Source organism: Cydia pomonella, chromosome 24, assembly GCF_033807575.1.
Source record: "Cydia pomonella isolate Wapato2018A chromosome 24, ilCydPomo1, whole genome shotgun sequence".
In the NCBI taxonomy this organism is placed as follows: Eukaryota; Metazoa; Arthropoda; class Insecta; order Lepidoptera; family Tortricidae; genus Cydia; species Cydia pomonella.
This window is the reverse complement of record NC_084726.1, coordinates 794,795-809,171: the sequence shown is the minus strand read 5'-3', so window position 1 is coordinate 809,171 and position 14,377 is coordinate 794,795. Positions and strand designations below refer to the sequence as shown.

General features: G+C 41.6%; 1 protein-coding gene across 2 annotated transcripts in view; it reads left to right on the top strand.

The window, feature by feature from the left end:
* Positions 1-14,377, top strand: part of LOC133530850 (rho guanine nucleotide exchange factor 11) — a 314,198-nt gene that overhangs the window by 69,282 nt on the left and 230,539 nt on the right. For both annotated transcript variants that reach the window (XM_061868906.1, XM_061868905.1), the window contains exons 3-6: positions 424-567; positions 1,003-1,082; positions 5,763-5,853; positions 6,972-7,087. In XM_061868906.1, the coding sequence (XP_061724890.1) occupies positions 424-567; positions 1,003-1,082; positions 5,763-5,853; positions 6,972-7,087 (431 nt within the window). The remainder of the gene's footprint in view (positions 1-423; positions 568-1,002; positions 1,083-5,762; positions 5,854-6,971; positions 7,088-14,377) is intronic.

Here is a 14,377-nt window from a genome sequence, read left to right as displayed (position 1 = left end):
ACATACCCTGGGTGCAACTACAAAATGAAAACTTCCGTAATTTCATAAAAAAATGCATAAATGTATTATTAAACCCATGGATTTATTTACGATTATTTTGTTACTTCATTAATACTACTTTGTTACTACATGTCACACGGAAGTTTAAATACAAACTCAAATATCATCCTGTGTGCAAGATTACGTCATTTTTACGTCATCCGCACTTTTTGTCCGACCCCTGGTCATGAACTTATGAACCAATAGAATATCGTCCAATAGAACTGCGCTGAGTGAGAATAGGTAAATGAAGTGATTCTATTGATTCTTAACAAACTCATCCCTCGCTATGTATCCTCGAAACGCACCCAAAAAAAAAACTGTAGGATATCGTAATGTGTTTAAACTTTTCCCTCGTTCTAGCATGTTTTTTTCACATTTCAGGCGACAACCCAGTATACGTGCAATCGGTGAAAGAGCACGGGGCGGCATGGCGCGCCGGACTGCGGGCGGGCGACCGCATCCTGCGGGTGGACGGCGTCCCTGTTCACCACCACACGCACCAGCAGGTCGTCATGATGATCCGAGGTAACCTTTCATCATATAGAAATCGAAAGGTCCACTACAAGACGATCTTCCGATGGATTGCTACAAGAGAGGATAGAGGATCACTATTAGTTATTAAAATAATTGTTGTTATATACCTAAAGTAATCTTTGTCAGCTACTCCGAATATCTTACATATACTGCTCAGTCCAAAAGCATTTTTTCTCATTGTTTGGTTAAACACATGATGGTAATATCTAAAATTTTAACATTTAAAGATTTTTATTGAACAAAGTACCAAATATTCTGCAGATCCGAAGGTCCTGGAGATTCTTTGCTTGCCCCATAATTCAAAGATCCCAGTACTTTCGATTCCGACTTTTCTCGGGAGAGCAAATCCTATTTTAAACATTTGCTAGGTTTTATGACTGCCAAAGAAAAGCAGTCGATTTTACTCAACCTTTTTTTACGTTTTAGCCAATCCAACCGCCGTACTGACGGTCCACCAGAACACCTCGCGCCACAAAACGCCTATCACCGCGCCTCTGCCTGTAAATGTGAGTCATTGTCATTACTTTCTTACTGATTATCACTGATAACAGAGTCGTTCCTACCATAAAATATAGACAGATAGTGTGACACTGAGGGGAAATCCAAAATTGTAGAAGATACAGGGAAATTGTCTTAGAAAAACCTTTACTCGTATCACTTATTTCTGACAGCAATTTTGGAATACACGAAACCGTGGTCAAGTGCCAATTGTCTCTGAAATTGTACACTGAAATTGATGTCATATACTAAGGCGAAGAACCCACGTAACGGTGTGGCACCGCTGCTCCGCGCGGAACGGTGGTGGCCCGGCGTGAATTTTTTTATCACGGTGTAAATAATCCCATTAGACCGGACACACGACGCCGCTGCACCGCGCGGAATCGCTACCGTAAAACCACCCAACTATAGTCCAAAGCTCCCAACTATGGTCCACAAATAAACTTAATTTTTCTCGTTCAGGTGTGTATTTTACTATATTTTTGTAGTTCTATGGCAAAGTATGTTTATAAATGAAAGGTAAAATTAGGAGTAAACCAAAAGGAACAGTGGTATAGATACTTAATTTCCTTTTGAACTTGTGGACCATAGTTGCAGTATTGGACTATAGTTGGGTAGTTTTACGGTACGGAGGTTCTTCGCCTAAACAAAAAGTGATCAAACCCTCTATTGGACGGGGCCGGATTTCAACCGGCTCAGTTTTCGCGGCTAATATGACTAAACAATATCTTTATGAAATAATTTGATTTTGAATAAACCAAGTTTTTTTTAAAGATTTCATGGCGTTGAAACAAAAAAATCGGCGCAGCTGAAGTTCCGAGTCAATGAAAAAAAAATGTTTATTATTGGGGGACATCTTACATAGATCAATCTAGCCCCAAACTAAGCAAAGCCTGTAATGGGTACTAGGCAACGATATACATACTTGTATGGATAAATACATACTTATACAACGTGTCCCAAAACTCAACGATAAGCCGGCACCAGAGGATGGAGCTGCTTATGATTAGTCGAGAAAAAATAAGGAAAAAAATATATCTCAATTATTTTAGAAATTACAGAAAAAAAATGAAATTCATCGAAAATCGACATCCCTAATGGTATTTTTAACGACCATGTCACAAATATTCAAATATTACTGTTTTTTTTTTGTTTTTGGAAACTTAAGTAGCCCTACTATCTAACACAGTTCTTAAAAATACCATAATACATGTAGTTTTTACACAAAAAATAATCAAAATTCATTTTGTCCCTACAATTTTGAAAGATTTTTTCTTACAGTCCACTTTCAATCATCATGGTGTAAAAAAATACTATCGACACCACTATGGCAATTATTTTCAAAAGTTGACGCAACTAACCAAGATTCCAAAATGGTATAATACTTTAGGAAACCTAGTCACAAAAAAAAACAACGAATTTTTAAACAAGAATCGACATTATTTAATGTTGGCGGAAATCACTTTTACTGTACCCAAAAAAGGATTTTTGTTGTTGAAAAATGTTGAATAAATGCAAAGAAATGGAAAAATTTTTTTTCCTTTTTTTTAAATTCATTTACTACATTATTAATACTACAGTAAATGTTCAAATTGCCTGCCACCGGCATTAATACAGACATGACATCGCCTTAGAAATGATCGTTTTATCCGTCGTGCATATCTTCTACCATTGATATGATCCGCAGCTTGTGTGATTTTTTGGCGAAGCTCGTCCAATGTTGCTATGGGTTTTGAGTAGATTTTGTCTTTAAGACAGCCCCAGTAGAAGAAGTCCAGGGGGTTCAGGTCGGGCGAACGGGGTGGCCACAAGATAGGACCAAGTCGCCCGATCCAACGCCCTGGATACTCTTGGTTTAAGTATTCTCGCACTGCACGGGCATAGTGAGCTGGGCAACCATCATTTTGAAACCACATGTTTTGTAAATCACGTAAAGGCACGTCTTCTAATAATTCAGGCAAGTCGTTTTGTAAAAAGGTCAAATAGCCATCACCATTAAGGTTTCCTTGTAACTCAAAGGGTCCAATTACATTTCCATTTAAGATGCCCGTCCATAAGTTAACCTTGAATTGATACTGAGATTTGTCTTCTCTCATCAAGTGCGGATTTTCATTGCTCCAACTATGTAAGTTGTGAAGATTTGAATAGCCATCTTTCTTGCAGGTTGATTCATCCGACCATAGAACTTTGTCTAAGAATTGGGGATCTTCCCTGTGCTTTTGCAGCATCGCACGGCAAAATGCGACCCGATGTGGATAGTCCCGCGGTAGTAACGTCTGCACACGCCTGTAGTGATATGGGTGAAGTCTGTGACGTTTTAGAATTCGATGTGCAGAACTTTTTGGTATTCCCGTAGCTAGTTCTATGGCACGTACCGAGGTAGTTGAATCGTTTTCTATTTCATTGAGAACTTCTTCATCGCGTTCCAATCTAGGTCTTCAGTGTGTCTCCTGTCAAATGGTCAACGACCTTCCGCAAAGGCTTGATGTACATTATTAACACTCGATAATCCGGATGTCTTTGAACATTTGGGTACCTTTCTCGATACAATTTGCTAGCAGCGTTAGCATTGCATCGGCATTCTCCATAAATGAGATGCATATTAGCGTATTCCAACGGTGTGTACGGTAGCGGCATGATAAACGCTAAACAATCCAGAATACGGAAAAAGTCCAATACACAAAACACAATCACAGTCCAAAATAATGCCAGGTCAGTACAGTTTGCAGATCACCAGTCCAAAAAGCAAAGCCAAGAGTTGTTAGTATGAGAGCCACATCAATTAATACGGAACGGTGCACAGCGAACAAAGGATCAGAGTGTACTGACTTGAAAATTGTATTAACTACCCACATTTTCCATTGAAATTTTAAAACTTGCAACAACAACCCTTTTCAAAAGTGAATAATATCAACATTTTAAAAATGTCGGTTCTTGTTTAAAAATTCGTTGTTTTTTGTTGTGACTAGGTTTCCCAAAGTATTATACCATTTTGGAATCTTGGTTAGTTGCGTCAACTTTTGGAAATAATTGCCATAGTGGTGTCGATACTATTTTTTTACACCATGATGATTGAAAGTGGACTGTAAGAAACAATCTTTCAAAATTGTAGGGACAAAATGAATTTTGATTATTTTTTGTGTAAAAACTACATGTATTTTGGTATTTTTAAGAACTGTGTTAGATAGCAGGGCTACTGAAGTTTCCAAAAACAAAATAAAAAACAGTAATATTTGAATATTTGTAGACATGGTCGTTAAAAATACCATTAGGGATGTCGATTTTCAATGAATTTCATTTTTTTTCTGTAATTTCTAAAATAATTGAGATATATTTTTTTCCTTATTTTTTCTCGAATAATCATAAGCAGCTCCATCCTCTGGTGCCGGCTTATCGTTGAGTTTTGGGACACGTTGTATACATAGAAAGCACCCATGACTGAGCAACAAATATCTGTGAAAATCACACAAATTAATGTCCTTACCGGGATTTGAACCCAGGACCAGCTTCATAGGCAGGGTCACTAGGCTAGACCAGTCGTCGAATATTTTATAGTTTATGATTTCCATTCAGTGTCCCACTTAAAAAACTCTTAATTGTCATGCCTTCACAATTGTTATAAGTAAATAATATAAAATAACAAACTAGATAAAACTAGTTACAAAGTAAGCGCATATTTTATAAGTAATATGTTCATCGGTAAATAACATTGTCTGCCACATAACTTCAAGAAGCCTTCAGGTTCAAGGCGGTGTTTACACAGGTGATGAAATTGTAACACATGCAAATGTTACAAGGGTATCGTACTAACACACTTAATTGACCATTATTGGGCCTTATGTTTTTGAAATAAGAGTTACGAATGGATAGTTAACAGCGTGGCCGATGGTGCAGTTAGCATCAAGAGTAGACTAGACATCAAAAGCGTCTATAAATACTTAGATTGTTTAATAGTTTTATGAACTACGAGTAGCAATAAAACAGAGAAACAAGTGTTGGTTGAGTTGTTTTGTAAATTTAAATGGAACAGGACGGCTCCCAACCAAAACTCACTAGCATCGGTTGTTAATACAAATTTCACACTCGTCAAAATTATGTCATCAGATGACTAGAACTCAATTTAATGCTAAATGATGGAACTTATGTTAAACTGCTCCACCGTCGCTACCGCCTTTCTTCACGTATGGGGTAGCGGCAGTTCATTTCGTGATTTGAGTTTGAATACTGTGGTTGGCTGACTTTCTTTTGCTATATAAAGAAAAAATGCAACTCTAATGTTTGGGCCAATCCCAATAACAAACCACAATCTTTGATAGAAATTGCGTTTATTCTGATGCGCGCAGTGCGTATTGAATTGGGGACATTGTGGTGCGTTCGTTTTCGTCGTGTGTGTAAAAAAAAAATTCTCATATTTTTGTACTATCTATGAAATTCATAGTATGAATATAAAGGTAGTCTGAAAGATTGACTGATCTTAATAATTGTTACTTTTTTTACCCCTCGTTTACCGTTATTTACGTGTTAACGTACTATTCGGTATTCGGCCGAATAGTGAAATTGTGGCCGAATAGGCCGGATACCGAATAGTAGCCGAATATTCGTTGCATCTCTAATTATGAGTCATTATTGCTACAGCTTTTATAACCTAAAAAGCATATGAATTGATTAACATGTTTTATGGTCCACAGCCGGAGAAACAAAGGCAGCTGGAGGTGTCCAAAGTCCACACAATGAGGCTGATGCTGGAGCAAGAGCAGAAATATATCCGTGAGCTTCGCAGTAAGTATTTTAACCTAACACTGACGTATACCTTCACCATTATTATTGACTTGAGCGGGACGCGATTAAGCGTATAATTAAGAGGAAATGGACGACTGCTTTTCCACACAGACGTTGCCTCCATTTTTCCTTCTGGATATTGACATAATGGAAAATATTTGTACACACCTTTGACATTTCGAGGACGGCATATAAGTCAGGTCTATAAAAGGCCAATCATACATTTCTTAAATTCTGTAATAAAAAAATAGGTCAATATTCCCTCATAATTAGGTACTAAATTGCACATTAACATTTCAGGAACAGCACAACTTTTATATAACAGATGGCATGGCAAGTCTACTGTAATCTATAAACGCTTGTTGATCAAGCCTTGTATATGTATGTGTAAAGTGTACTGCTATGCTTAATTATGTACAGTCAGCTCATTTCAGTCGAAAGTAGATGGCCACTGTAGTTCATTACTATACCATTCTTCATACTTAACTGATATTTTGTAAACCTTATTGCAAAGACATAAAGTTCACAAATAGACAGCTAAGAGTGTTGCTTTTGGTAACACCAGTGCAATTTTGCTAAGTCATAGTTAGTATCAAAAAGCCATTTGCTAGTTACCGTTCGATTTTGCCTCCGATGTATACGTGTGAAACATAAAATCGTGTATATTTGGAGCTAGCTATGCTAGTAGCACTTGTTAAAAAAAAAACATTACTTATCTACTTCACATACGATTGACCAGAAGTCGAAAAACATGCGGCTTCTTGGAACTGAAATTGCGGCTTTTCAAGACACCTAAACGATTATTACAGTCAAACAAAAAGTGCTATTGGTGCTCTCTGACATTTCTAAAACTGATGATTTTTAATGTGGTTGGCTCTTCTGTTTAAAAGTTTGCTTCCCCCCTGCGCTAGATCACTTTGTGTCTGCTAAGCACTAGCAAACGTAATAAAGAAGTGATATTTAGTAGAACAAAGACAGCTAATTCGAAAATGTATGTGCGAAGGGTCAATCTCCCATACAAATTTGTATTTCATTATTTTTTCCATTGAATAATTGGTGTTTCAGACTATAGATATCTTTACCAGTAAAGAAAATAATAAACCATTTTTCTTCTTTAGACGAACTCTCCAAAGTGCCTGACGTCAGGAAGCAGGCGCAACTGGATTCCTCCGAGCAACGTTGCGCCACGCTCCAGCACGAGATAGACTCCATCACCGCCGGACATCCCCCACAGGTACTAACAACACTTTACTGACCATCGCTAGACCTTACGTCTTTGGAATAAGATTTAAAAATTATCAGTCAGAAGTGTGAACGTACACTTACAACCAACAGACGCATCAAATACTACTCGTACTTTTGTAGTTTACTTAGGTGGTGATAAGTTCTTTAGTAAGTTTTGGGATAGGGCAGCTCCTAAACAAAACTCACTAGCATCGGCTGTTTTATAAATTTTGAGAGGTTACTTATTGAGCTTAGGTTAAGGCAATCGATGCTCAAGATAACGAATTTTTCAATAATCACACTTTTTTATGCATTTTGTTTTTAATAAGGAGTGTTCTATAGCGAGAGAGTGGACTGTAATTCGAAAAAGGGGGGCGATAGGGAATGAAATTTAGGGGCCGGTTGAGCAAGAAAGTTGTGAGATATTAAGATTAGAATGTTAAATTAAAACTAAAATGTGAAATAGTGTAGGGCGAAGTTACCTTTCAGTCCGGGAGTTGTGGGGCTGAATCGTTGGTCGCCGTTGAAGACCGCTGGTGGTGATTCTGGCTGTCCTTGTCGCCAGCTAGAAGTAAGCTCAGAACCGTTACCTTGAGTCGTCCAACTTAGACCTCGGATTTTCCACTTCGCGGATGTGCCTGGTGTCCTTCGTCCACACAACACTGAGTCTAAATGCTAGAGACGTGATTGGCAGTAGTGCTTTCAATAAGTTGCGAAAATTAGCGAGAACGACGAAATACGATGTTAACTAGTGGTAGGTTGATGACACACTGACGTGTCTATGACAGAGCAATATTCAAATTCCAACTGTGAGCTGATGTTGCCACAGTAAATACGAGAAAATCTTATAGAATACAAGGCCAAAGCTGGACATTCCGCCCACCAAAATGCATTTGTATTTTGACTAAGCGAAAAGAACAGTAAAAGTGAAACAAGTGCGATAATATTAAAACTAAACGAAGAAGGGACGACACAAATGTAGTGCATTAAAGCGACTACGCAGGTAGTGGACACAGCTTGACCACAGGCCGTTTGTACAACCCTGTGGCAGTGCGCACAGTAACCACACGACAGATCCCGTCAGATCCGGGGTGTGTGTCGATAATGCGACCCAGGGGCCACTTCATTGGGCTCGTCTGCTCGTTTACAACGAGCACAAGTGTGCCAACTTGGACGTTAGGGTGTCTGTCGTGCCACTTCATCCGCTGCTGGAGAGTATGCATATACTCCTTCGACCATTTGTTCCAGAAGTCCTGGTGCATCTTCTGAAGCAACTTCCAGCGTTGGAGAGGGCTAACCCGAACGTCTGAGAAGTCTTCCTCAGGTACGACCGATAGGGGTTCCGTGGTGAGGAAATGACCCGGTGTCAAGGCCGACAGGTCGTTGGGGTCGGTGCTGAGAGGAGTTAGTGGCCTTGAGTTGAGTAAAGCCTCGACTTGGGCCAAGATCGTCGAGAACTCCTCGTATGTCAACCTTTGGTTCCCGACGACACGCGACAAGTGTGTTTTAACGGCCTTAATTCCAGCTTCAGCGAGTCCTGAAAAGTGTGGGCTACCCGGCGGGTTGAACTCGAAGTTGATTGTATGGTGTGCGGCAGCATCCTTCACTAAGCGTTGCAGGATGTTGTTCGCACCGACAAAATTTTTACCTTGGTCAGACACTAACCGGCTGCACCGACCACGACGAGCGACGAAACGCCGAAGTGCGGCGAGAAAAGCATCCGAGGACAACTCGGTGACGAGCTCGGTATGAATGGCCTTTGTTGCGGTACAGACAAAGACGCAAATATAACCTTTGTACGTCTTGTTACCACGTCCGCGACCGAGAGCGATGTCGAAAGGCCCACCAAAGTCAACCGCTGCGCTCGAGAAAGCCTTCAGCTGGGATATTCGATACGATGGTAAGTCGCCCATGAATGGCGCAGGAGCACCCGGTGGCCGAACCCGAAAGCACTTCATGCACTTCGATACGACTGCATAAATAGCCCGTTTCGGACACATAACCCAGAAATGTTGCGCTAGCAAGTTATGAAGTGTTTGGATGCCTGGATGCATGAACCGCTTATGATAATCATCAATAAGAAGGAAGGTCAGCCGATTGTCGCGAGGTAGAAGCAAAGGATGCTTCACGTCGAAGTCGAGAGAAGCTCGCGACAGGCGACCGCCCACCCTCAAGAGACCCGCGTCATCCATGAATGGGGACAGTTTTCTGAACGCTTTTGGGAGAGAGTTCGAATGATTGTTCAAAATGATTTCGATTTCCTGAGCGAAGCTGCGCTGCTGCACGAAACGTACAATAACCATGAGTGCCTGCTTTATTTCGATAGATGTTAAAGGACCGCGTAGCCACTTCCCGGCCGTTTTTCGGTTCTTCGCGTTATTCGCGAAGCGACAACAATAGGCTAAAACACGTTGAAGTGTTCTTAACGACGAAAACTTCTCCAGTAAGTTGTCGATTAGTGCATTGTCATTGGACACTACGAGGACTGTAATCTTTTGCTCATCATGGAGAACGTCCCTATCTGGCATCAGCACTGACTTAGGCCAGCTCTCAGTGGGGTGCCTGAGCCAATCAGGCCCGTTCCACCAGCAAGTTTGGTTGACTAAATCTTGGGGAAGCAAACCACGCGATCCGCAGTCGGCTGGATTGTCAGTGGTTCTGACATGATGCCAAGAATCGGGAGGAATAACGTCTTGGATATGACTCACACGGTTGGCCACGAACGTTTTCCACCTGGACGGACACGACTTAATCCAGGTCAACGTCACACTTGAGTCCGACCATGCAAAGATTCTGTCTACCGAGTGGAAAGGCTTCAAAGCCTCCACGACCGAAGCCATCAAGTCAGACAGCAGAACCGCTGCGAGCAATTCGAGACGCGGCACCGACAATTTACGCAATGGCGCGACCTTGGACTTAGCACACACGAGCTGTACGTCGACGTCACCCTCCTCAGTTTTGGTACGGCAATAGATTACGGCACAGAAGCCACGTTCTGACGCGTCGCAAAATCCGTGGAGATGTAGCACGTCGAATTTCCCGACTAAACGGCGTTGCACAGCTACAGCACTCAGCGACGAGAGTTGAGTTTTGAATTCCTGCCATTCCAGCCTGATGCTTTCCGGGACATCTCCATCCCAGGAAACGCCCGAAACCCAAAGCAATTGCATCAGATACTTGGCGAGAAATGTTACAGGCGAGAGGAAACCTAATGGATCGAAGATTCTAGCTATCTCCGACAGAATGGTGCGCTTGGTGCACCGACCGTTAGGAGCAGCGGCGACACGAAACCGGAAAGAATCTGATTGAGGTTGCCATAGCAAGCCCAATATCTTTAGAGAAATGTCAGTCATTTCTTCGAAATGTTTAAAGTCTTCCGAGTACAGATCAGAAGACGGAAGGCTCTCCAAGAACTCACTACTATTGGAGGTCCACTTCCTGAGGTGGAAACCCCCCGACGACAATATTTTCGTAAGGTCCACCTGAAGTAAACGCGCCTGCTCGACAGAATCCGCTCCGGTGACGACGTCGTCGACGTAGATGTCACGAGCGAGAACAGCTGAACCACTTGGGTATGCGGCTGCAGAATCACTGGCAAGTTGAGCCATTGTACGAAGAGCTTGGAATGGCGCAGCAGAAACCCCGTAGGTTACCGTTTTAAGACGGTAGTCGCGCACAGGACCGACAGCAGAAGGGCGCCACAAAATGCGCTGAAATTCAGCGTCTTCATCAGAGACCAGGATCTGCCTGTACATCTGTTTCACGTCACCTGTGAAGACGACGGCATGCCAGCGAAAACGTGTGAGCAGATCGAAGATGTTAGTCTGAAGCTTGGGCCCAGCGAGAAGAGTAGCGTTCAAGGACACCTCGTTGGCGTCCTTAGCGCTTGCGTCGAAAACCACGCGAAGAGGAGTGGTGACGGAATCGCGCAGAATTCCATGGTGAGGTATGTAATAAAAGTGGCCTTCACTTGTGGAAGGAGGTTCCACTTCTTCCAAGTGACCACGAGCCTCATAGTCATCCATAAATTCCACATACGCCCTTTTGAACTCGGGGTTGGAGTTCAACTTGCGTTCCAACGACGTGAACCGCTTGAGAGCAATTTCACGCGAATTGAGGAAGGTAGGTTTGTTCGCGGGATCGACAAATGGTAGTGGAACTACGAACCTGCCTTCTTCATTGCGATAGTATTTTTCAAGAAAATAGTCCTCGCAGCGTTGGTCCTCCTCAGATACGAAAGGTTTAGTCGGAGAACTAACGTTTTCTAATTCCCAAAATTTTTTTATAGAATCATCAAGCGACAAAATCTGCGAAGGACTCGACACGAAAAAACAATGATTTTTATTGTTACGATACGATACGAGAGCGCTTGTTGTGAGCTGACTCCCGTCACACTCACCCATAACGACCCATCCATAGATGGTTTTCAACAGAGTAGGCTGTCCTGGCTCCCCGCGCCGTATACCGGGCAACAACGACGAAACGAAGACCTGTGCGTTAAGTAACAGGTCCACCGGCGCCGGACGGGCGAAACCAGGATCAGCCAGCGATAAATTCCTGATGTGCGACCACCCCGACGAATCGACAGGTTGAGGAGGTTGGTCGGCACATACCGGCGACAAAACGAAAGCTTCGAGTTTAGTACTCAGTGAAGAGGGTTCATTTCCCATTGGCTTGACCTCACATGATAGTGCGCCAAATGTTTGATATGGCGAATTGCCAATGCCAAACACAGTGTGTTGTCCAGAAGTTTCAAATCCTAGCATTTCTGCACAGGATTTTGACATGAAATTGCATGCACTAGCACCATCCAAGAGCGCCCGCACTGGGCGGAAGACACCAGAACTGTCCCGAATTAACACCTGGGCAGTAGCGAAGAAGATTGTATTATCTCCCGCCATAGCAGCTAAAACCGTGTTACTACTACTACTGCTCATGCCATTGCTAGGCGGTGCAGTAGCAATCTCTGTGCCCGTGGGTGCTTCCACACTCTTTGTGAAATGCAATAAGTTGTGGTGCGAGCGATTACACACACTACAGCGAGAAGCTCGACAAGTTTTCACCCTATGTGCATTTGAGAAACATAAAATACACAAACCCTTCTCCTTAACAAAATTAAACCGGCCATCATTATTGAGATTTATAAACTTGTTACATTTATCGAGACTATGTTGACCCGAACAAAAAACACAACTTGGTGTTGATGTAGTCGAAACGACAAGGGCCGTTTTGTTTTTGGTTAACGGTTTAACATTCTGAACTTGAGGCCTAACACTAACACTGGAGTTTTCCAAAGCCCTGCTCCGCTTTTCAATAAAGTTTTTTAATTCCTCAAACTTTGGAACTTCAGTATTGGAAGCGAGTTGTAACTCAAATGCTTCTCGGGTAGCGACATCTAACTTTGCCCAAAGCAAATAATATAACATAAAATTCTTGTCGGGGAGGTTAAATTTTGACAAAATAGTTAAATTCTCATTAAAAGTTCTAAAAACCCTTTCCAAATCCATTTTTGTTTTGACTGGCTCACAATTTAGCAGTTTTTCATAGTACATGACAGCAATTTGCCTCTTCCTATCATAATAGTTGGACAGTGTTTCATATGCACTGCTGTAATTGTCACCTGACAAAGGAAAACTTTTTATTAAATCATGTGCGGAACCCTGAACGCTTGATAGAAGGTAGTGCAATTTCTCCACATTACTAATATTGCTCCGACTATGTATAAGGGAATCAAAAAGCTCCTTAAAAGACACCCAACTTTCCAGTTTCCCATCAAAAGGCGTAATCGATATTTTTGGAAGCTTAGCTAAATTATTCCCAAGCGTTAACGATTTCACTTCAGGCTTATCACTTATTTCACTTCTAGCCATTTGTCTCAACCTACATTTTACGGATTTTAGCTTACTTTCAAATTCCTTGGTGACTTCATACTCCTCCACACGTTTTTCAGGTTTCAGTGGACGTAAAATCCGTAGTTGTGCTTTGTGAAAGTCCTTTTCTATATCCTTGATGTCTGATTCATCATACCCTTTCAAGTCGGAACCCTCAATATTTTCTAACCGAAAAATAGCGTAACCTCGCGCGACATGGAACATGTCTACTGTCGCGGGATCCGTGTCACTATCACCATGTACACTCATATTGTTTTAAGTGCAATTAAAAACACTAAAACGGCGAAAAACTCAAACTTAATTGCAAAATTAATTCAATAAAAACGAAGTACTACTGACTGATACTAGTGACATTGACAGTTGACGTTAACCCTTGACAACTATGAGAATGTTGCCAGCAATATTAACCACGAGTGAACGAATGATTTACTAAAAGCACTACTACACGGCCACCAACTTTCTTGCTTACCCTCGACTTTTTTATAAGTGTACCCTAAATTTTGAATTAAACAAATGATATGACCAAACAAATTCGAATAAGCAACAAACAACGAGAAACGAAAAACCAAAGGTCACTTTTCAAATTATGCGGATCGAAGGCCAAAATGTTCAATAGCGAGAGAGTGGACTGTAATTCGAAAAAGGGGGGCGATAGGGAATGAAATTTAGGGGCCGGTTGAGCAAGAAAGTTGTGAGATATTAAGATTAGAATGTTAAATTAAAACTAAAATGTGAAATAGTGTAGGGCGAAGTTACCTTTCAGTCCGGGAGTTGTGGGGCTGAATCGTTGGTCGCCGTTGAAGACCGCTGGTGGTGATTCTGGCTGTCCTTGTCGCCAGCTAGAAGTAAGCTCAGAACCGTTACCTTGAGTCGTCCAACTTAGACCTCGGATTTTCCACTTCGCGGATGTGCCTGGTGTCCTTCGTCCACACAACACTGAGTCTAAATGCTAGAGACGTGATTGGCAGTAGTGCTTTCAATAAGTTGCGAAAATTAGCGAGAACGACGAAATACGATGTTAACTAGTGGTAGGTTGATGACACACTGACGTGTCTATGACAGAGCAATATTCAAATTCCAACTGTGAGCTGATGTTGCCACAGTAAATACGAGAAAATCTTATAGAATACAAGGCCAAAGCTGGACAAGGAGTGATATGAATTTTTTAATGTAGTCGTAAAACTTGTACATTTAAAAGTACTATAAATAAACGACTACTACCGCCATCTATGTTTAGGAGAAGTTGGGTTCAAGCTTAAGAGTTCTTAATCTTTTTCCTGTGCATTGGTTTGCTCAAGCTTCTTTTACTTTTCCAAACATTTTCTGTGACAGGTCCTATTTCCATACGGTTATAATTTACTCCAAAATCCAAGACATGAATAAATCGGCGTGAGCTCTTTTCTTGTGTT